We start from the raw sequence: 21,454 nt of genomic DNA, 5'->3' as shown, positions 1-21,454 counted from the left end.
TTCTGCAGCGGCGCCATGCGACAGCACAGCACTGCGCTGCAGTTTCGACAAATCTCCAGGAAGATCTCGCGGTAGTTGCCGTGGCCGGCGCTGTCCCGCTTGGGCTTGAGGACAGCCGACAGCGTGGCCCCGTCAATAATCAGACCGAAATCCAGGCAGTCCACAGACAGCCTGTGGGACCATTTGGATAGAAGTCAGAGCTTTAAACTAACTTTATTATATTCAGACTAAACAAAGGCAGTAAGGCTGACCTTGTATTGACACTGTCAAAAAGGTTTTCATTTAATCTTCTATTGTAGTTGTAGTCATTTAGCGTCACACCTTATTGACTTGAACGCAACTGTCATTTTTTTTCCCATTGAAAAAAGGTTTGGAAAAAAGTCATTGATTTTGACTGACTGTATGCAACGTGCTAATTACACTAATTTAAATAGATAATACTGAAATAATGATGATTTACTCAAATTGACATTCAAATGTGTAAATGGAAACAGGTGGATACGCATTTTAATTGTATCTATACTGCCATCTAACGGCATTTCATTTAATTGTTCCGCCTTACGATATGCTGTACAAGGGTCACATAGATACATTCATGATCAAATAAATACTTTTTACACCACTTATGTGTAATTGGTAATGTGTAATATCTAACAGCTTAGTGGATTGGAAATCATTGTTGGGACGAATGCAGACATTTTGCTTGCTTGTGGTTCCTCGCAGTCGCTAATTGCAAATCCAATTATCTTTTGTCATTTGCTGAAAAACTCACATATTCAGCGTTATACTCAAGTCAAAACACTGATTGGTATCTTGGTGTCAAGAACTGCGTCGTGCTTTGTTGCTATCTTGTGGCAACGGGAGGCAATGAGAAAGCTTGCAAAGCACAACACTAAACACGTTATTAGAACACGTCTCTGACGGTGTCAATCAAATACCGAGCATTATCTTGCAGCAGAATTTGTGGCCCTTACCCAGAAATGGATCGCTGTCTGAGAACTGTCCTGTTGAGCTCAAAAAGAACATCATGCAGACTCTGCTCTTCTGTGCGCTTCTTGGTCAGCTCCAGGATCTGAGTGCTCCGGCGAAACAGCTTGCTGGCATAGCAGGTGGCCGCCGCCGTCTCCATTTTGTCCCCAGTCAGCACCCAAACTTTTATTCCCGCCTTGTGCAGTGACTCAATGGTGTCTGCCGCCTTCTCCTGGAGCCTGCGGGTCAATAAGTCAATAAATGCCTCAGCCTCCAGCAGTGGGGAGAGTGTGGGCTGTAGAGGTTAAAGCATTCATCAAAACGTGAATCAATCCGCGAACGAGTGGTGATAACTTATCAATGTGCGACTACCCACTGTCCCACGACATCTCCGGTTTATCTATTAGGAAGTCAAACTGGTGGACCACCAATCGGTCAGCTCGAGAGCTGCCTGATAATCAATCCCCTCGGTCTTGTAAAAACAAAGAAAATTGGTAAGCCAGATCTCCAACGAGGCCAAATAGTTTTCATATTCCCAAAGGCAACCAGCACGCCATGTTTTTCTCATTGAGTCACGATAACGCTATTAACATCATGATTCATCTCCTCTTCCTCTGCTTGTCCAACCAACCTGTCCTCTACCGCCGTGGCACCCAGGAGCACAAAGTCTCTTTCGATGATGTCATAAGCCTCAGCCAGCCTCTGCTCCCTCTCCTGCAGGGCCAGCTTGGCGTCGGTCAGATGCCGACACGCCTCTTGGTACTCGGACTCCGACAGCCTCTTGTAGGCCACGCACAGGGTTCGCAAGCCCTCCTGTTACCATGGCGACAAATGAATCAGCCATTAGCTGCTCACTGACTTGTTTATGCATTGCCTTCAGAATCATTGAAATTGCACATTCATGATTTCATCTTCAGAATTGCAGCCTTTAGCCAGACTGCGGTAAAAAAAGATGATGTAATCTTGGCCTTAATTCTTACCACAGCATTTTGCTCCACCCGTGCCTTCACCTGTTCCACCTTGCCAGATACCACCAGAGGGAAAATGGCAGAGTCAGCACCCTTGCAGAAGAGCAAGTATTCTCCTAAGAGCACACAAACATGTAGAAAATTATAGCTACAATAAACTACTCTTAATAGATTAGCACAATGACTTCCAACCAGTGTGTACTTTAGTTGCATTATTGTGTAATAATCAGGTGTGCTGCTGTAAATCACCCGATTTTAATTCATTGGTCTGAAAATTATTTATTGACTCAAATAAATCATCTAGCTACATCAGGAACGCACAGTCAAGCAGCAAACAGAATCCCGAATTGGCAGAGATGGCACTTGCTAATCACAGAAAAAACAACAGAGGGTGCTAAACACTGTTAGCATACTGTTATGTTATACAAACAACAAAATGCCAAGCAAGCATTTTAACCTCAAAAGCATGTCGATGTTTTCTAATGACGGTGATTGTGTGACTTACCTGAGCTTGTCCTAACAATGACGCTCATTCTCCTCCTCACAGAGTCAAAGTTGAGCACATGAAGCAGCTCAAACCTGAGTGAAAGCAAAAGTTGGCATAAAAACTCCTTCAAATGTGTTGATCATTTAATTCAGTGTCTTTTTTTTTTTCTTGAGGAAGGACAATTCATCTTTTTTAGGGCAACTATGCACTTAGGACTAGAGGCATTCACCTTTGATGAAGGCTCTTCAGTGTGATATGGACTTGATCGATAGAACCAAACAGATGTTCCTGGAGGCTTCTTGTGCATTGTGATTCATAAATTGACTAAAATAGACTGCAGTGTCATCCTGACTCAGTGCTTCTCAATTCTCTTTTTGTTATTAACAAATTTGGTAAGTGTGAAATGTGAAAATAGAGCAATAAGGCAGACTGAGACTACTTATTTTATCGACTGCTCTGTCCGATCAAATCAAACGTTTTTGTTTTTTTTTCTAAAAAGAACTCTTGCGACTTATTTCGCTTGAGCATGATTGCATCATATTCCCATCCCCCATGTCTAATCAATGGCTTTCCTGCGGTGTAACCACAGCAACCACTTGGCACACCAACCTTTCAATCTCGTCGTCTTTGTTCAAAATCTCCATGTAGTTGTCTTTCAGTCTCAGGTAGGTGTAACCCAGCCTGGAGACAAGAGATATGGGCAAATGAATGCATGCATGATTTAACACAAGATGCATTTGTTATTTTGAATGGAAACATGATCACATGTACATGGAACAGTCCGTCTGGGAAAGCAACAGACCTTCTGACGCCGCATTCTGGACCATGTTTATGGACCCACTTAAAATAGAACAGCGTGTTGCTTTGGGTGTACTGACCTCATCATATTATGTACTTGGTAATTTAGTTTTTAACTGTGGAGGGTTATACAGTTCAAATATCAGGCATACTGCACAGTATTTAGATATGCGAATACCGAGGAAAAGTGTAATTATTCTATTGCCAACAATTTTGTTTATTGTCTGTGTACATTCTCAGTCATCCAAGTCATAATCATTTGTAATTTGTAACTGGATTCCTTTTGTTTGTTGAGGATGTTTTGCTATTAATCCAAAAGGTTACTTCCGTTCAGATTTTTAGGTGTGGAGTCCATCTATTTAGGCCTTGGTGGATGTGTTGGATAGAGAGGATTGCTATCTACACCCTTAAAAAAAGCTGAGTTAAAACAATCCAATTTGGGTTCAGAATTGGATGGTTTAGCTCAAAACAACTATTTTTTTTGTTCAAAACAACCCAACAAATTGGATTGTGTTTTTACAAACCGACCGATTTTTAACTCAGCGCAGTTGTCAACATCAGGATGTCGATGCATTAGCTAATTTGGTTTTGACGAGCTTGGATGATGCTAAGGAAAATTGCTTATTAACGTACAATGATTTCTTTTTTTGTCTAAATGTTTTTAGCTTGTCCTCTTTCAACTAATTGAATGTGTTTGCAGGTCTTAATGCTGGATTTTCGGTACCATTTGTTTTTGGTCACATGACTCACTAAATGCCACCTCAGTCGGCACGGCGGTGATGTCACTCACAAGTTACATCGTGTGTCTGAAAATACAGTATATGACTCATCTTTTAATTCTCACTGACCTTTTCATTCCCTCCACTAAAGCGACCTCATCCGGGGAGGAGGAGATGTAGAAGGAGGTGGGTCGGCCCTGATGGATGCCCTTCTTGATGCCGTCCACCGTCTCCTCCTCTTTCACTTGCACCGTGTGACACAGACACAATGCTCGGAAAAACAGGTCCTCATGCTCCTGCAACCGCAGAATTTAATGGATACAAATAAAGTAAATGTCAGCGATCAAAAGGAGAAATTAACGAGTTTTCTTAACGCTATGTTTTACTCCAAATCTATGAGGCAATAAAATATGACATATATTTTATGTACTTTTACACACATTTCAACTGTTTGGCAGGCTTATGTTATATGATGGATACTGCTGACAAACTATTTTCGAAATGTGAATACAGTTGCCAGAAAAAGTGCGCCATTACTTTTATGTGTACCGGGGGACGTTTCTTCAAAAACCTACATTGAGGATTTACAGTTACAGAATGAAGGATTAATACTCATGTTACACTTGCGATACCGATTGTAACTTGATTTTTGTAACATTGATACATTTTCTTCTTCTTTTTTTTTTTACACTTTTTTCTCCAGTGAACTAAACTTTAGATTATTTCCAGCTGAAGAAATCTAATAGAAACATTACACTTTCATAAAGAGTGTAATGATCAGTTTTGAAATATTAATTTAACAAAATGCTTATTATTAGCGTTTGAGTAAAAGGCCACGATATTATACTGGGAGCCGGTCTACATTTTGTGGTTACAAGTACAATTCAGAAATTCTGGTAAGTTTTAATTTTAGTTGCAGTTGATAACTCCAGTCTTTACTATTGAACAAGTTGACTATTACTTGGCTCTGACATTTAAAGTTTGAAATTGATGACTCGCCAAGACTCTGTGTTATTCAATTAGCGGTCTGTGGGCCACCCAGAAACAACGGCCGAGTGGCCCAGGCTGCAGTCCAGCCTCTTTTTTAACCAAAGAGTTCAAAAATTCCAATAGTGTTTGATAGCGTGAATGCAACACTGCTGTCGCCTACCCACATTGCTGACGGTGCTGTTTTGAAGTGTGGCTAACGGTGCTAAAAATAGGAGTAGTGGCAAGACAAAAACATGTCCGTTTCAACTTTGAAACATAAAATTGACAATGAAACCCGAGGATTGAACCATTGTATGGACTGCCAAAAGTTGTTTTACCATTAAACGCCAAACCCATGTGATTAATGTGCCATGAGTGCGTCAGAATACTAAAAGATTTCAATATCCGGAGGCACTACATCGAGAAACAAATAAAGAGTTTTTTCATCTGTATTGGTTTGAAATTGTTCATTATCAGCTGTTTACTGGGCGCCTAATGTGTATGGACCGGATACATTTCATGATTTGAAAATTTGGCCCAACTGAATTGGTAAATGAATAGCTGAAAGTTGTATTTGTGCGAGAACAATATTCAAAAGAAAGAGGTTGTAATATTAAAAGAATAAAATTGTATTTCTATAAGAATAAATACATAAGAAAAGGACAAGAAAGTCACAATTTTAAAACAATATAGTTGTCATATTACGAGAAAAATTCTGAATATTAAGATTTTTTTTCTTGAGTTGTAATATTCGACTTATTCTTGTCAAATGACCATGAACATTTTTTTTTTCAGAATAATGAACGATTGCATTGTGGGATTTGTGCTCATCAAATGCAAACAAGTCATGTCTTCACTTTTGTTGACTGCAGAGTGCACACACACTTACTCTGCGGTATCCACCAGGTGAGGAATCTATCATGTCTATGCTGGAGGCAGCGCTGAGGATTTGACCGTTACAGATGGCGTGCGGAATGTAAACGTTCCCATCTACGCAGCATTCGATGAACTCCATGTTGTTCTCTGTCAGAGTGCCCGTCTTATCAGTAAAAACATATTCCACCTGGAAACAAAGAAAGATGAATGGGGATGAGGCCGGGGGAAAAGAAATGCTTACAAATAGGAAAAGGATTGCGAGTACCTGACCCAGTTCCTCATTGAGGTCAGAGGTGTTGACTTGGGCCCCCTCTCCCAACTCCTCATCAAACATCTCCTCATCCCACGTGATGAAGTAGGAACCCAGGAATTTCTGCATCTCCACCGTGACGTACATGGACACGGGGATGATGTAATTGAACAACACGGTGAAGGCCAGGAAATCGGTGAAAGCTCGAACCACCTTCGGGAAAGGAGACGTTTTAGAAGAATTATGGGAACATAAGATAGGACTGGAAGATGGAGCGTTACTGGCACACAAAATAAAATAATAAAATAATTAAAAAAAGGTTGAAATGTTAAAAAAAATGGTCATTTTATGAGAATACGTTTGTATTATTATGTGAAATAAAGTCTAAATTTGTAATGTTTACAAAAACAAATGTGCATTACTTTAAGGAAAAAAATGAATCAACTAAAAACTGACTGTGAAAACGTCCCTAAACGCACCACGTGTCGCTGTCGCTCGTTCTCAGTTCTACGGTTGTACCAGGGCTCGTCGCGATCTGGAGACCACTGCCAGGCATATTTGAGAACAGTATTGATGGCTGCTTTACTGATCAGGATGCACAGATAGACAATCAGAAAGGCATTCATGGACCTGTGGGAGAGAGAAAGAAGTCAGATGAGAGTGTTTCCCACTAACAAATTCGGATGCGGTCAGGCGAGATCTCACTTTTCGACGGCGGAGCGCTTCTGTGATTTCGACTGGTAATTGAGCGCCATCTTGGTCTCCATGCCGGTATAGATGGCAACGGCTGAGGAAAGAGGTGACAGAAAAATGGGTTACCACGGCAACGACCCTTAATATGAAGAGACTTTAATAAGAATAAATGATTACCATAAATATGTTGTGTGTTTTTTAATGTTGCACCTCTGAGTAGTAAGTTCTCGGCACCAAGTGGTCTTAAGCAAAAAAATAAAGAAGTAAAAAGAAAGAAACAAAACTGATTACGAGAATAAAGGCAGACATTCCCAAAAGTGAAGCTATGATAATATCAAACATGAGTGAAGTAAGTGATGACCATGAAAATGTATCATTTTCTAAAACATAAAACAAGTGAATTACGTGTATTAAACCAAACTACATAACGTAAGTCTGCTAGCCTAATGCTAGCACACAATGCAAAACACCATTGACGGAATAACATCACTAAAGTTAAAAGTCAATGTTCTAACTCTTTAAGTGATGGATATATATGAGAATACTCACGGGTACATATTCTTTATCCACGGGAAAAAACTAATAACAATAACGGACTGAGTCATATAGCTGAGAATTCTTTTTTGTATGTCTGTTACAAAACTGCTCCCAGGTGGTCAAGGCACACACAACAGAAGGCGCAATGGTCATTGAAACACGAAATAATGATGCACAAACTGTTCTGGTAATATATTGTAGAGCATTATTTTCTAACTAAAAAAAAAAACGACATTTTTGTTGATGTTTTTTTGGCGGCTGGAACTGATTAATGGCATCCACATTCATTGTAATAGGAAAATATGATCTGAGTTATGTGTTCCTGGAAAGAATACATAAATGTACTCTCCCTAACCTTAAATCATAAATCTGGAAGAGCATCCCAATGAACATACAATGAATCAAATGAAGACCAACCTAGCAACGGGCTCTTCTTTCTCCTTGTAAATATTGATACGTCCCACAAATCTGAGATAAGCAGAAAGACGAGACAAGACAAGCAGCCATTAAGGAAGGAGACCTTGAATTTTTTCACAAATCCCAAGGTGTCACACTGTCACTCACTTGTAGAGGTCAGGCTGAGGTTGTTCACATTCGATGGTGGCATGTAGGGAATCCATCTCTTGGTCCGTCCTAAAGGCCATGGTATCTGGTATGGCGTAGTAGGTCTGAAGGAGGACAGGCAAAGTAAGTGGAGCATTGCTTGGAGGGGAGCTCATCATGGGGTCCCATTTGAGCAGAGGCTGGGTGGAGTCCTGTACGTGTGTCTCGGTCATATTGATATGAGTAACATTAGTGGAGATCAGTGCAGGAGAGGGGCAAAAATAAAAAGAATTCTAGCTAGCTTGCATGCTAGCTACCTTTAGCCACTAAATTAAATAATATAATTGTTGATAAAGTATTTTATTCACTGTGCATTGACTACTTAGCAAAGTGAACCTAAGCTGCCTTCTGTTTGTGGCACCTTATGACTGGACTCCCCATCCAGGCTGGTGGTGGTGACATAGCAGGTGCCATCTTGTCGGCTGGATGAGAGCAGGATAAGGTCACATGGGAACGTTTCATCCTCCCTCACCACCACGATGTCGCCCACCTGCCGCGGCAACACAACAGCGACATCCATCATAAATGACGGGCCCCACATGAAGACACTTTTTTTGGAAAGGATTGCGAAGTTGCATAACAGATAATGCCAAACGAGCAGCTTACGTGGCACGGATAAAATCCCATCGTCATGGTGACCGTACACATGACACATGCTCTGCGAATCTGCGTGATTAATATATTCATCATTATTCCTGCTGCCGGCTCACGCGCTAATCCGCTCCGTTTGATCCACAAAACACGGGCGCAAAACACAAGAGAGACACTCGTGATGACAGGGAGGAGGGGAATAAAGTGGGAGAGCAGACGCAGAATAGAAAATAACACGAACAGAGACACATTACCCTGCACGTGGATGTGGAATTATTATTTTTTTCCCCATAAGCCATTAGAAGTGAGGAAGATTATAGTGGTGGTAATACTTCAAGGTAGAACAGTAAGCAATGAAACAAAGCTCAGTTTTAGAGTTTACAGGGCATCATTTAGTACATTTTTTATGTTGACCCTCTTGTGCAGCTAAGCAAGGATACCGAAACGTCCAAATATTAGGAACACCTCTCGGTATGATGCAGTGTCGTTCAAAACTACTGAGTGGATTTTTCATTGTTTTGAAGCCTCATTTTGCGGGGGAACGTTTTGATTTGACAATTTTGAAGCCTTTGTTTCAACACTTATTTGGAAGAATTCTTGTCGATTTCGAACGTCCGCAGACTTAATGCTAACATACAATGCAAAACGCCACACACAATTGCAGAAGATTTGACAATTTTGAGTTAGGCGCAAGATCATGGAGGAAATGAAATATGAGTCAAGGCACAACGGTGTAGTATACTGTACATTTTATAACATAATGCATACACATTATCTTGCCGGTGTAGAATTGGCAAGAGAGCCACAGACCAGGGGAGAAATGTAGACAAAGCAATGTCGGCTTCGTGGCCTCAGGTGCCGTTTGCATTTAACAAGCCGGTTCTTACCCTCAGCTTGTGACTCTGCGTCCTCACCGCCTTCCCCCGCTGCACCACGTCCACCGGACATTCGTTGATGGAACAGTCGGCTTTGTGCCGCAGCCAATCCTCGTAGCCCTGAGAGGACAAGATTGTTAAAGAAGGAGAAGAGGAGGAGGTGGGGGGGGGGAGCGCTGGACAGATGATTGCGCAAAAGTAGAACCGGGTGTGATTCATTAGCGTTGCGCACATTGAGCTGGGCGACCTGCTTGCTTGATTTCGAGCCAGCACGTCACACGTTGGATTTATGTCCCGCTAAATTTCGCTTCTCTTTAGCCGGCGCGGCCCCATCTATCATTGATAGTAGCGCGGGGGGAGGCTACATCTCCCCTGGGGCTCCAGTGATGAACAGAGGAGAGCATTCATTACCATATTTCTCACATCAGCAGACATATTCAATGCGCCCAGAGAGGAATCTGTGTATGCACAGATAATAGAACAGCTGATTGGAGTCCCTCGCTGTAAGGTGTGGGCTCAAAGTGAGTGAGTGAGTGAGTGAGTGAGTGAGTGAGTGAGTGAGTGAGTGAGTGAGTGAGTGAGTGAGCGAGTGAGCGAGCGAGTGAGTGAGCGAGCGAGCGAGCGAGAGAGCGAGCGAATGAGTGACTGAGTGAGTCAGTCAGTCAGTGAGTCAGTCAGTCAGTGAGTGAGTGAGTGAGTGAGTCAGTGAGTGAGTCAGTGAGTGAGCGAGCGATCGTCCGTGTGTGTGTTGTATACCTGTTTGATGGCGGTAACAGTGATAACAAAGAAGAGGGGCAGGCCACTGGTGACTGGGCTGGTGGGGGTGTCGATGATGAGCTGGAGGGAAGGACAGGATCAGTGGTTTGCTCAAAGCTTTTGCTTCATGTTCCAAGCAAACTCCAGCTATGCAGCAGATATGCCTTTTAAAGATGATTACGGTAATACGGGTAAACGCAACGTTTTCCTGTATGAACGTTGTGACTCTTCAAAAGGGAAGAAAATGAAGCAATTTATGACCAAGGTCTTATTATTGAGTTGTGTTCATTATTGCTAGATGTTCATCCTATTTTCAAAAGACTGATATCATTGGAAATCTTGCCGAACACAGAAACAAGATAACATATTGTAATTGAACAGTTGTTGTTTACTATTTCTAATGAATTAGTTAAGTAATGTAATTCCACTCACACTCACGATGTGGCTCAATAATCATAATTTCTCCATTTTCTGTTATCTCTTCTCTTATTTTCTTCTCTTTTCTTTCTTACTGCTATTTACTTACTGCTATTGCTCTTCTTCATGCTACCGCTATTTTTATTTTTATTCTTCGTGACCTTGGGAGTTAAGTTTAGCATTCGCATTCAGTCTTATTTCAATGCAAAAAAACACCGTCTTATATTCGGGCCAATACGGTATACAGGTTGATGGAATCGCATGCATGATGATACTACTCGTTCTCACCTGGACAAGAAATATGACCAAAAAGTAAAAGTTGGCAATTCTTCGGAACTGTTCAAACAAGTTCTTGGGGATGAAGTTCCAGAAGGTATACTGTCGAAAGTGAAAAACAAAACCACCATTACTTATAAAATAAACAATACTGTATCTCCATTTGATCTTTAAATGCCTCCTGATACAGTAGGTTCCCCTGGCAGTTCGAAATAATAGTTGGGGTCTTCTGACCTTTGAGGACACGATACGGTTGTCGGGGTAACGCTGAGGGATGTAGGCCTCAGCTCCCGGAGGGGGTTCTTTATGGCCGATGTAGACTGTCCGACTGTCGACCCAGATCTCCTCCCCCACGCACTGATAGAGAGAGCGAGAGAGAGAAAAGCAGATATAAATAGAAGCACAGGTAAAGACAGAAGATTGATTCAACTCTACTGCTCATTTATGATTAGAGGCGGGGAATGCGGTTGAAAAGTGTATCCCGATAAATATTTCATATCAGTCGATATTGATTCATATTGAATTTTCTTTAACTGTTCAAAATAAGGACTCAGAGAAAAAAAGGCTGAATTTAGGTCATTTTAGTTAAAAATACAACAGGGCAACAAACCGATGAAAAAGTCAAATAAAGTGGTCAATTTAATGACTAAATATCTTTTTAGACAAAATGTGCTTAGTGGGGCTGGAAGAATGATAACGAACCTATTTCATTGAAGTCGATTGATAATTATTGATTTTCTTTGACTTATTCCAAATCAGAAAACCGAATAGATCAAAACAAATCTATTCTAAAAAAATAATCTAATCTAAAAAAGCCTGTTTTTGTGCTCCAAATTGGGTGCTTGTAATTGTGCCACAAATGGAAGGAACATCATGCTGTGTGTAACCTCTGCCAACAGCACGCAGAATGACGTGGTCAGGGTTTGTATCTAGACATTTTTTTAAAAAATCAATATTGAGTGCAATCTCTATTGATAATGACCAGGTGTCTACTGCAATATATATTGCTATTCAATTATTGCGCAACCCTTTTTATGATTAACCTCTCACAAGATCCATCCGTCCATTATCTGAACCGCTTATCCTTGCTAGGTTGGCAAGCGCATCGTTTGGAAAATTTGATTGGGTCAATGAACAGATCTGTTGGTTAGCAGAGTGCATTTTCCAAGGTGTTCTTCATATTGGACAAGGCTCATAACACATTGGCCCCGATGAAAACATCCGTTGGCAGAGTGACCCGGCTGACACAGCTCAAATGTGCACTGCTGATCATTCATTGAAAAGTTCTGGAACAAGCACTTCATTGTTTTAATGAGCCCTCACAACTTTGGCACAGATGCCACAAATAAATGGGATGTTTTTGGGTGGGATTTTCACAATTACATGTTAAAGGTAAAATGATGTTCCTCACAGCATTAATAGCATTTGTGTAAATCATTGCAATTTGTTTGATTTATCAAACGCACATAAAGCGCAACAAACAATCGTGATTCGGCACCCGCTTGATTTTTTTTGTAATATTTAAAGAAATTATTGTGAAAATGAAAGCACATATTGAATCTTTAACAGTATTTTTAAATGTTTTTTTTCTACAATGCATTTTTATTAGGCATCATTAAAATGTTGTGCAATTTGCTTGAACTGCTATGGATGTCTGTGAAAAAGTTCATGTCCATTTTTAATCATTTTTAAAATCTCTACGTTAATGGGATGTCCGGAACGCGGACACCCAATTAAAGTCAAATTAAAAATAAAAAAACGACAACATTGGACATTCGTGTTTTTCACAGGACACCAACGTACTGGAATACACACATCGAACTCAGAACCGTTAAAAACAGAATGCGCTGCATAATAAAAGCTTGCGCTCGCAATGTAAACAGGAACAGCAAGCTTTGAAACTAAAAGAGGATGGAGCAGCACATCTCTAAGTATACACAGAACAATCAACAGGAGCCGGCCGGGTGAGTTGAGGGGACAAAAATAGACAAGCTGCCAAGAGTGTTAGCTGGCTTGAGACCCCATCAAAACATTGAGAGGGTGCGTGGAACATGACCCAGAAACATAGACGCGAGTATGAGAGATGAAGAAAAACAAGGCTGTGATACACTAATGAGACCCAGTACCCGAGCTGGATAAAAAACAAAAAACCTTTCCAAACATTTTCTCTTTTTCTTTTCTTAAAATGCCACCACAGAAGGGTACAATTTCTATTCCGTGCAACCTGAGTGATCGAAGGTTACAGGCATTCCTGTTGGTTTTAAAACTTAGCATAGATTCCTTCCGATTTTCGGAATCTTTGATGCTCAACCTTAAAAGTTCCACTGCATCATGAAGAGGCCATTTAAACGTCATCTCCTTAAATGCGCATTGTTCCATCCTTCATACTGACATGACTAAAGCGCTTTACGGTTTCGGGTATGCGGAGGAAGAGATCAGATTATAGTTTGCACTTATCTCATCATTAATCCTCACTGATCCCAATCAACTTCTGGTTCACTGTTCCATTCGTGTCTCTGCCTTCGCTCTATCACAGAGTGGCCTGGCTAGTCAGCACCTGACATGGAATACTTTGTCTTTATTAGCAGCAACACAATGGCGGCAGGCTGGTTTTACTGCAGCAAAGTGCTGTTCGCCTTAATCGTAAAAAGGTTCTTGGCCACATCTTTATCTTCACACTTTGAGTCAGACGGTCTCAGGTAGCGCCAATAAGAGAAACCTCTGACCCCGAGCAGTTTCTACAGAGCAGTTTCCAGCAGAGGTGCAATAAAAAGTAACAGACCATTAAGTGGTTCGATTAAACGGTCGCGTCTTGTCCCTCCTCGACGTCGCCGCCACGCTGTGTCGCAGAGACGAGCGCCATGTTGAGCTAGCATCCCTCATTAAGCGAGCTCTGATTTTTTTTTTTTTGGGATGAACTCCTCATATTTAAACGGGCAAAGACTGGAGCCGTATCTTTTTGTGTTATCATTCACTCACCGGCCATTTAGCTCCATTTGCCTTCACCTAGAAACCTGCAAATGAGCTTGTGGAGGAGCTAAAAATAGGGTGAAATATATCACCAAATATGACATATGATAATCTATTATACATGCTGAATGCCTTCACATGTGCACCATTAAAAGCCATAGACACAATGGTGTGATGCAGCAAACAACTAATGGATAGGTTTTCATTTACAGACTTAGGTTTTTTTTTTCTTCAAAATAAACATTGAAAGCAAAAAATAAATAATACAAAAGATTTAAAATAAATGTAAGTGCAAACAAAAACATCCATCCATCCATCCATCCATCCATCCATCCATCCATCCATCCATCCATCCATCCATCCATCCATCCATCCATCCATCCATTTTCGGAAGCCCTTCTCCTCACGAGGGTTGACCATGGTGGTTATAACAGGAAAAGCTGTACTTGACATTTGTGTGAGACAGAACGGATGGATTGTAGCTGGAGTAATTGCATCAAAAATCATTTATTAAGAAATGGGAAATGTGAAAACATGCATTGTATGTCTCCTTTAAAGACAAGAGCACTTGTTCTTTTCAGTTGAACTCAATTGAAATATCCCTGTATAAAAGCCCAATTAGAGCTAGGGATTCAATATTTGATTTTCCGTTCTCGATTTTGGTTCAATTACAATTTTTTTTTAAATCATTTTTTAATGAATGACTCATTTTACAAGCAAAAGACGTTTTTATTTTAACATCTGCATTTTGTTTTTGTAAGTTTACCAAAAAAAACTTGAAAATGCACTAAAATTGCCTGTTTAAGTATTTTTCTGTCTTGTTTGTAGTTTGCAGCAGACACCAGCGAGCGTCTGTGATTAACATGGCATTGCGAAGCCATTGTTTTATTTTTCACATTGATGCCGATTTCCAATCGATTTTCGATTAATCGTGACATCCTTAATTAGAAGACAGTCTGCTGAACTATCTTCACAGCTGTAACCTTTTTCTCAACTCCCCTCATGATGCAAACATCCTGCGGCATCACAGGATTTAAGACAACATAGTCGGATTACTTTAAAAAAAGAAACCGTCAAAATGTGCACGCTGTTGCTTCATCCCCCGCTCGACACCAACTATGATGTAACTCTTTAATTTGGCAGCGCCACTTCAATTCCCGCCCCCCCCTTAAACCACCACTATAATCTGCGCCGTCCATGACCCTCTTCTTCCTTTCATCCAAATTCGACACAGCTAACAACCTGGTAGGAAGCTGTGAAAAGTTATTCCTACGTGCCAGGAGGGCGACGTACAGTATAGGGTGAGAGCGTGTAACAGGAAAAGAACTGCCTAAAACGGGAATGTGTCATTTTTATCTTTTAAGCGTAGGCGAGGAGACTGGAGGGGCTGTGACGGCGTGAGGAACCTTTCCAAGGCTCTTCAGCTGTCTGGAACCCACTGGATCAAAGGTGGACATGTTTTATGACCCAGGGTGGCAGTCGGTGAACACGTTAACACATTTGCAAATGATGAATAGCCGTCGAAACATTTGTCAAGCTTTTGTGTCAATATTTTCGACATGACTGTTTTCTTCAACAAGGTCAACATGCCAACTGTTACCAACATGAGCCACATTGTGACCACAAACAGTTACTTGAAAGAGGCCGAAGGAAAACAACATTAGGCAGCGTTACTTTACTGGACCAAAGGCTTGATGCAATACAATAGTGCACATAATAAATATAATAAAATATAATTCAAGGGAATATAATGTAAAGTAATAAACTGGTTTATTTAGAATTTAACCTGCGCCCAGTGCCAGGCCAGGTAACACACTTCTGGGTGTTTTCCGATTTTGGCTGTAATTTGTAACTCACATTTCCCTCTGCCCCCCAGTAGGAAAACTATAATGAATGTTAATCATCGTTTTTGAAGATGTTCCTTCGGGGGGGGGGTGGCGGGTCTTGATCTATCTATTCCACTTTCACTTCCAATCTTTGTAGTAAGACACCTTGACCATCAGTTTATGCAAGATGGAGCCTCAAAACATAACTAGTGATGCTAGGCCATATAACATACTGCTGTGGTACACATCGCACTTGAGCTTCCTGTGTGAAAAAAAATCCATAACTTTGGACATTCTCTGTCTTTTACTGACGCTTTCATCCTGGCTTGGCACCATAGTGGCAACGTTTGACTCCAGTGAACAGCATGTGTGGAAAAATTATTCCTGTGAAGCTTAGATGCAGAGATTTTGCTTCAGTGTTTTTGGAACAGCTATATTTGAGTTATTTGATTGATCGTCGCAGCTCTAGATCAAACTCAAATTTGTTCCCTATACACTACAGTACCTTCACCCTGGAGCTAATTTTAGCGGGAACTTGATAGCACTCACACCACAGGAACTCTTCCGAAAATAAACTTCCTGGTAATATTTCAGTAGGATCTGCAAAGCCCAACATTTCTAATCGGAATATTATTTCAGCTGCCATGTTAGACACATCTACATCTGTTCTTGTCGAGTGTTTATCAACGTTGTTGGTTCTGTTGGACCCGTTTGATCGGGTGATATAGTTTGTGAGTCATGTATATATATAAGCATCACTGTAATACAGATCATCACCCTTCTATGTAGTCTTCACAGGTGGTGCTCCGCTGAAGCATCACACCACAGCTATTATTACCATGTGACAAAAGGGCACAAATGAGCGTGCACTAACACATCAACATTCACCAGAGGTCCCGTTACTGATAGAGTAAATCTCATTAGCGTCAACGTTGGTTCTGGAACCTGCAGCTGCACATGTAACATTTCCTGAATTCGAAAAGATACGATTTAACCTGCATCATCTGAAAGGTTATCTTTAAAACTAACATTCAAGACTGTGAGGAAATACATGGAAGGATTTTTCTTTGTAATAATATGTCAAAACGCAATGTTCTGATTCCTTTGTGGAAAATGAATGAAACAAATTGGACCTGTTTGACACTTGCTGTCAACTGAAAATGACATCACCGCTGCCAGGTCTCAGGTCGAGCTAATCTAGCAGCACACTGTTTCGCACAGCCAACTTCGAGAAGCGTCTGCTGGAAATGATGCCACGGTAATGCTTAACGTTACGGGGTCAAACAGACATACATCATCCTTCTCCCTCCAAACTTCCCGTCAATATCTGCATAATTGAATTCATGATTCATTGCCCGTCAACTGTGTAATGTCACAGCCAGGATGCAAACGGCCAGGCGGGTGACAGATGAGGTGAGGGGGTGCGTTCAATGACCCACCCGCTCTCTGCAGTGCCGTATTTGTGGTTGTGACACTATTATGGGCTGCTGTAGAGCTCGCAATACCAAACATGCTGAACTAAAAATAATAATACAAAAATAATAATAATAGCAAGACTGTCATCCTCAAAGCACCTGAGACACTTCAAGGTCAGGTTCAAAGGTCGTGGGTCATGCGCTGAGTTTAATATGTGTCACAATCACACACCGAGCGACCAGCTGCACCCTTAATGAACACGAACAAGTTAGGCTATGCTGCCTTTTGTTATGTTGGCTACAAAACAGTATTTCTCAGAGGAAATAATAGAGAATAAACTATGAATCAATTCCAGAGTCAAAGTGTGGTCATCATAAAACTATTATTATTATAGAGGCAATGTCACCAGTGCATGTCTTTTCCAAAAAATACACCAGTGTTCAAATGAACAGTAACACCGTTTATCAGTTCGACAAAGATGATGAGTTAAACACAAAAATAACAAAACATATCTGTGCCGTGTCGAGTGTGCTCTACTAACCTTTATTATTAGGGTTGCAATTAAAGATTATTTAAATAATTGATTAATCTGTCAGAATCAGAAAAAAACGTTTACTACAGGACACACCGTCCATAAAATTTCCCCCTACCATAACTACCCAGGGTACCTACCTTGATTTGCTGGTTTCCTTTCTTATCATCTGGTTGTATTAGTGGAATTGTGAGCTTTTATTTTTTTATAATCAACTATGTTAAAAAAAAACACAAAAAAAACACACATACCACTGTTGAACATTTATCTGTAAAATGATGTGTGGGTTAACTGTCATAAAAGGGCAAAAAGAAGTGATCTGCGGTGAAATGCAAAAACAACAAAACATTTGTTTATGCAGGTGGTCCTAATATAATGGCCCGAGTGGTGCTAATTTTGTATGCAAGTTGTGGGCTTCCCTTTAGCAACGTAAAAAGTGGGCCAGCCAAGTTGATTTCTATTCTGCACATTCAGCGTGCGGTGTTACATGTGGGGATTTACTGGCATGTTCCCTATTCAGCACAACTCAATGGTCCCAACTCAGAGGCAAACATTTGGGGTTTGTTTTTAGCAGCCTGCAGCTAATTCACCTAAAGCAAATATGCATTTCACACAATGACGCTTTTAAATCATGGATAGGCGTGGCTTTCCCTTATTATGGACCTGTTCAATGCTGCAATGCTTAAAATAATATCCATGCATCCATCCATCCATTTGTTTTCCTCATTAGGGCTGTGGATGAAAGTGGTGGTGGTTGTCTTCAATTAACCTAACCTCCAAAAATCCACGCAAGCATGAGGAGAACACACAAACTCCACAAGAAAAGGTCCAAATTCTGATCCTGAACCTCAGAACTGTGAAGCAGACATATTACCTACTGCCCTATGAAATAATATGATGCATCTATCCACTTTTATTCGGGTCATGGGTGAGCTGGAGCCTATCCCAACTAACTTTGGGTGAAAGCCACTTCATGACTCAGCAGAAATCCTTTACATCAAAATCTAAAATAATTGACGCTCCCCCCCCGAACCGCGCTATATTTTTTGCTATAAATCCCACAGCAAAGCACTACTTTTCTCTAAATTAAACCTCTCAACTCCACCACAGTTTCTTGAAGATGAAACTAGTTGGCAGCAGAGAAATAACCTGAGAGCAAAAACAGACAGAGAAGATAAGTTGGCCCTTCAAAAGCCGCAAATATGTGAATTTGCTCAGGCCGAACTGCTAATATGTGGGTCATTCCTTGTCGCAAATCCCCAGATCTTTATTCTATCAGTGCCTTATGATGTCAAATGAAAAAATCTCAAGTTTGAGCCTCCAAGCTCAAATGATTTTTGAGTTATGACTTGTTGGTTTAAGTGCCACACCCACTTTTGGGACCCAGTAATCTTGGACCATATTTGGTTGTCCTCGGCTTTTGTTTAAAAGTAGGTACAGACCTGTAAATTATGATATTTATGTAATCTACCCTGCCCATCATAATTGCCACTTAAAAATAGAATAAATGTATTATTAGTTGCAATATTATTAACCTTTTCAAAGTGTTTTTTTTAATAATGATGCAATACATTTACCTATTTTGAGGGTCCATGTCTTGGATTTTTTTTTGTGTTGGTGGGATTTCTGTCGATTTATTCTCATATTTGGGAACTCTACTACCTCACGCCTTTGGTGGGGGTACAGGTGGGCTCCAAATAGGACTATGGAACAAAATGACCATTCTGAACCCTCTACTTCAGGCCACTAGTTGCCCATGTGGGCACATGCTGATGGGAATGAGCTTTATACCCACTCAAGTCACTTTTCATCAACATTTTGAGACAAAAAGAACTTTGATTATCCAACTTCGTTCATTCATCATTATTGGATATTGCTGTTATGAAATACATCGCCCAGCCCTATGTTTAACATCAAACAGTAGAACTCATTTGGCACTCCAATTTATTGTGAGCAAAGACAAAAACCCGGTCAGCTTTAGATTGCATTTTGTGCATTTATTACAATTTGAGTCTGTGAGCCGTTTGTCTCTTATTTTTAAGTTATGCAACGCATATCGGTATCATATTGGTTTGAAAAAATGTCATTAAACATACCTACTTCTTATGGGCTATTTTAGGTCAATGATTTTCGCCCACTCAGGCTTTAATGTACTGTTGCATGTTCGTGGGAGTGCTTACGTATCTGCTGATTATGTTCCGGAGCCGGCTGAAATCCATCCTCCACCCGAAAGCGACTACAAGAGGTCTCGGTGGACTCTCGTGGCGGACGCTACCTTCCTCGAGTCGCCCCACTTGGCTCCATCATCATCGTGCACCGCCGCCGCCTTGTCCGTGATCTTACTCAGTGGGCTGTTGTGATTTTCATGGCATCATCCTTCCCACACGCCTCTTCTTCTTCTACCGCTGTGATTTCCCACGCTGCTGGACTACATGTCGGGGGGAAAATATGGCACCTCGTGCAATGCGTTGGACAGGACCCCCTCGATGCGGTCCACTCTCACCTCTGTCTTGGTACAGTGTGGAGGTAGTTTATAGTCCGTGCAAGCGCCGGTTCTGCAGCCGTTGATGGAGTCTACACTCAAAAACACACATACAAACACGCAAGAGCGTCAGCCGTCAGACGACTACAACGCGCATGCGTACTGGAGCTCGCCTCTTGTACGCGCGCGCGCACGAACACGTGAAGTAAAGACCTAAACAAAAAAAACAAAAAACAATCATAAATCGTGGTTTATATGAATTCCATAAAACATAGTACAGGCATCAATTCAGTACAATAAATACATAAATATTCCAATACATTATCACGAATATAAATAAAATATGCTGTAAATACACATTATGGAGCACTTTTGGGGGGGAAAAGACTATCTGTGTCCTTGGTTTATTAAATACACAATGTATGATAGACCTTCAGTATTTTAGTATCATCTGTGTTTCATTGTTGTTTAGTTTGTGCTTCTTTAACATTTATTTTCGACCAATAACTGTAATATTGTATTTTATTGATTGTAGAGATCTAGTAAACTATTTGGTTTGGATGGTTCCAAATACTGTATTCCAATATATGTTTATAAACAAATGAAATATACTGTATTCCATCCATTGAATAAACTTGAATGACTATTTCCAACATATACTTTATAATTACACAACACACAATATATAATGTCATTGTCATGAAGTGAATGGAGCAGGGCGACCAAATGCACACAGACACACTAACCGAAACTATGACATTAAAACATCTCTCTGTCTGTCTCTTTGCATGTCTTGACATGTGAAGAAATTGACAATAAAGCAGACTTTGACTTTGAAACAAACTGTGACAGATCTCGACAGTCTTCTCATCTGTATTTTACGACAGAATTACAATGGACATTTTTCAGTTGTGTACTTCTCCTTCATGCTAACATTAAATTCAGAAAATGAATTTAAAATTCAATTTTATTCATTGTGCAATTCTGGAAAGTAATATTGCCTAAATCTTCAGTATGTTGTGCAACTGAGTTCTGTGACATGTTGGATGTACAGAACCTTCTACAATTAGCCCCACCTCCCCCTCGGGTGCGGCGAGGAGGGTTCTGAGTTAGTCAGGTGGCCGGGTGGGATGTCTGCACCAGCCATTTCATTTGCAGACGGAACATCTTTCAATTAGTGCAGACATGATCAATAATGCATGGTACAGTACTCTGTGACCCACTAATGAATAATGATGCTGTTGTTTACCTTCATGCAGGCCTTAGGGTACATTATAATGATGACTACTCTTCTTGCATGCACAGATGGGGCTACGAGAATTAAGTGCTTTATGCCATCTTTTCTAATAATGGTAGTGATGCATATTTACCACTCACACACAATGCTACTTGAAAATACAAAATGGCTTATGTAATGGCAAGTGTTTAAATAATGTTCGGTCTT

At 40.7% G+C, this 21,454-nt stretch overlaps 1 protein-coding gene across 4 annotated transcripts in view; it reads right to left on the bottom strand.

Annotated features, from left to right (window-relative positions):
* LOC119115033 (probable phospholipid-transporting ATPase IH) overlaps positions 1-20,276 on the bottom strand; it is a 27,991-nt gene extending 7,715 nt beyond the window's left edge. Inside the window, exons 1-21 of one of the 4 annotated variants that reach the window (XM_037239170.1) lie at positions 20,032-20,259; positions 19,709-19,956; positions 11,019-11,141; positions 10,797-10,886; positions 10,092-10,172; positions 9,348-9,455; positions 8,231-8,359; positions 7,831-7,934; positions 7,684-7,734; positions 6,907-6,971; positions 6,742-6,823; positions 6,516-6,666; positions 6,052-6,249; positions 5,800-5,973; positions 4,071-4,237; positions 3,034-3,105; positions 2,443-2,516; positions 1,950-2,053; positions 1,601-1,782; positions 975-1,208; positions 1-171 (exon numbers count right to left, since the gene is read on the bottom strand). The exon at positions 1-171 is cut by the window's left edge and continues 7 nt beyond it. In XM_037239170.1, coding sequence (XP_037095065.1) covers positions 1-171; positions 975-1,208; positions 1,601-1,782; positions 1,950-2,053; positions 2,443-2,516; positions 3,034-3,105; positions 4,071-4,237; positions 5,800-5,973; positions 6,052-6,249; positions 6,516-6,666; positions 6,742-6,823; positions 6,907-6,971; positions 7,684-7,734; positions 7,831-7,934; positions 8,231-8,359; positions 9,348-9,455; positions 10,092-10,172; positions 10,797-10,886; positions 11,019-11,141; positions 19,709-19,747 — 2,399 coding nt within the window. In that variant the 5' untranslated portion in view covers positions 19,748-19,956; positions 20,032-20,259. Of the gene's footprint in view, positions 172-974; positions 1,209-1,600; positions 1,783-1,949; positions 2,054-2,442; positions 2,517-3,033; positions 3,106-4,070; positions 4,238-5,799; positions 5,974-6,051; positions 6,250-6,515; positions 6,667-6,741; positions 6,824-6,906; positions 6,972-7,683; positions 7,735-7,830; positions 7,935-8,230; positions 8,360-9,347; positions 9,456-10,091; positions 10,173-10,796; positions 10,887-11,018; positions 11,142-19,708 lie in introns of all 4 variants that reach the window. The other 3 variants (XM_037239171.1, XM_037239173.1, XM_037239172.1) reach the window with 3 other exon arrangements.
* Between the last annotated feature and the right edge of the window lie 1,178 nt (positions 20,277-21,454).

Source organism: Syngnathus acus, chromosome 21 (assembly GCF_901709675.1).
Source record: "Syngnathus acus chromosome 21, fSynAcu1.2, whole genome shotgun sequence".
Taxonomy (NCBI): domain Eukaryota; kingdom Metazoa; phylum Chordata; class Actinopteri; order Syngnathiformes; family Syngnathidae; genus Syngnathus; species Syngnathus acus.
The sequence above is the reverse complement of the archived record's forward strand: the minus strand, read 5'-3'. Positions and strand labels throughout refer to the sequence as shown.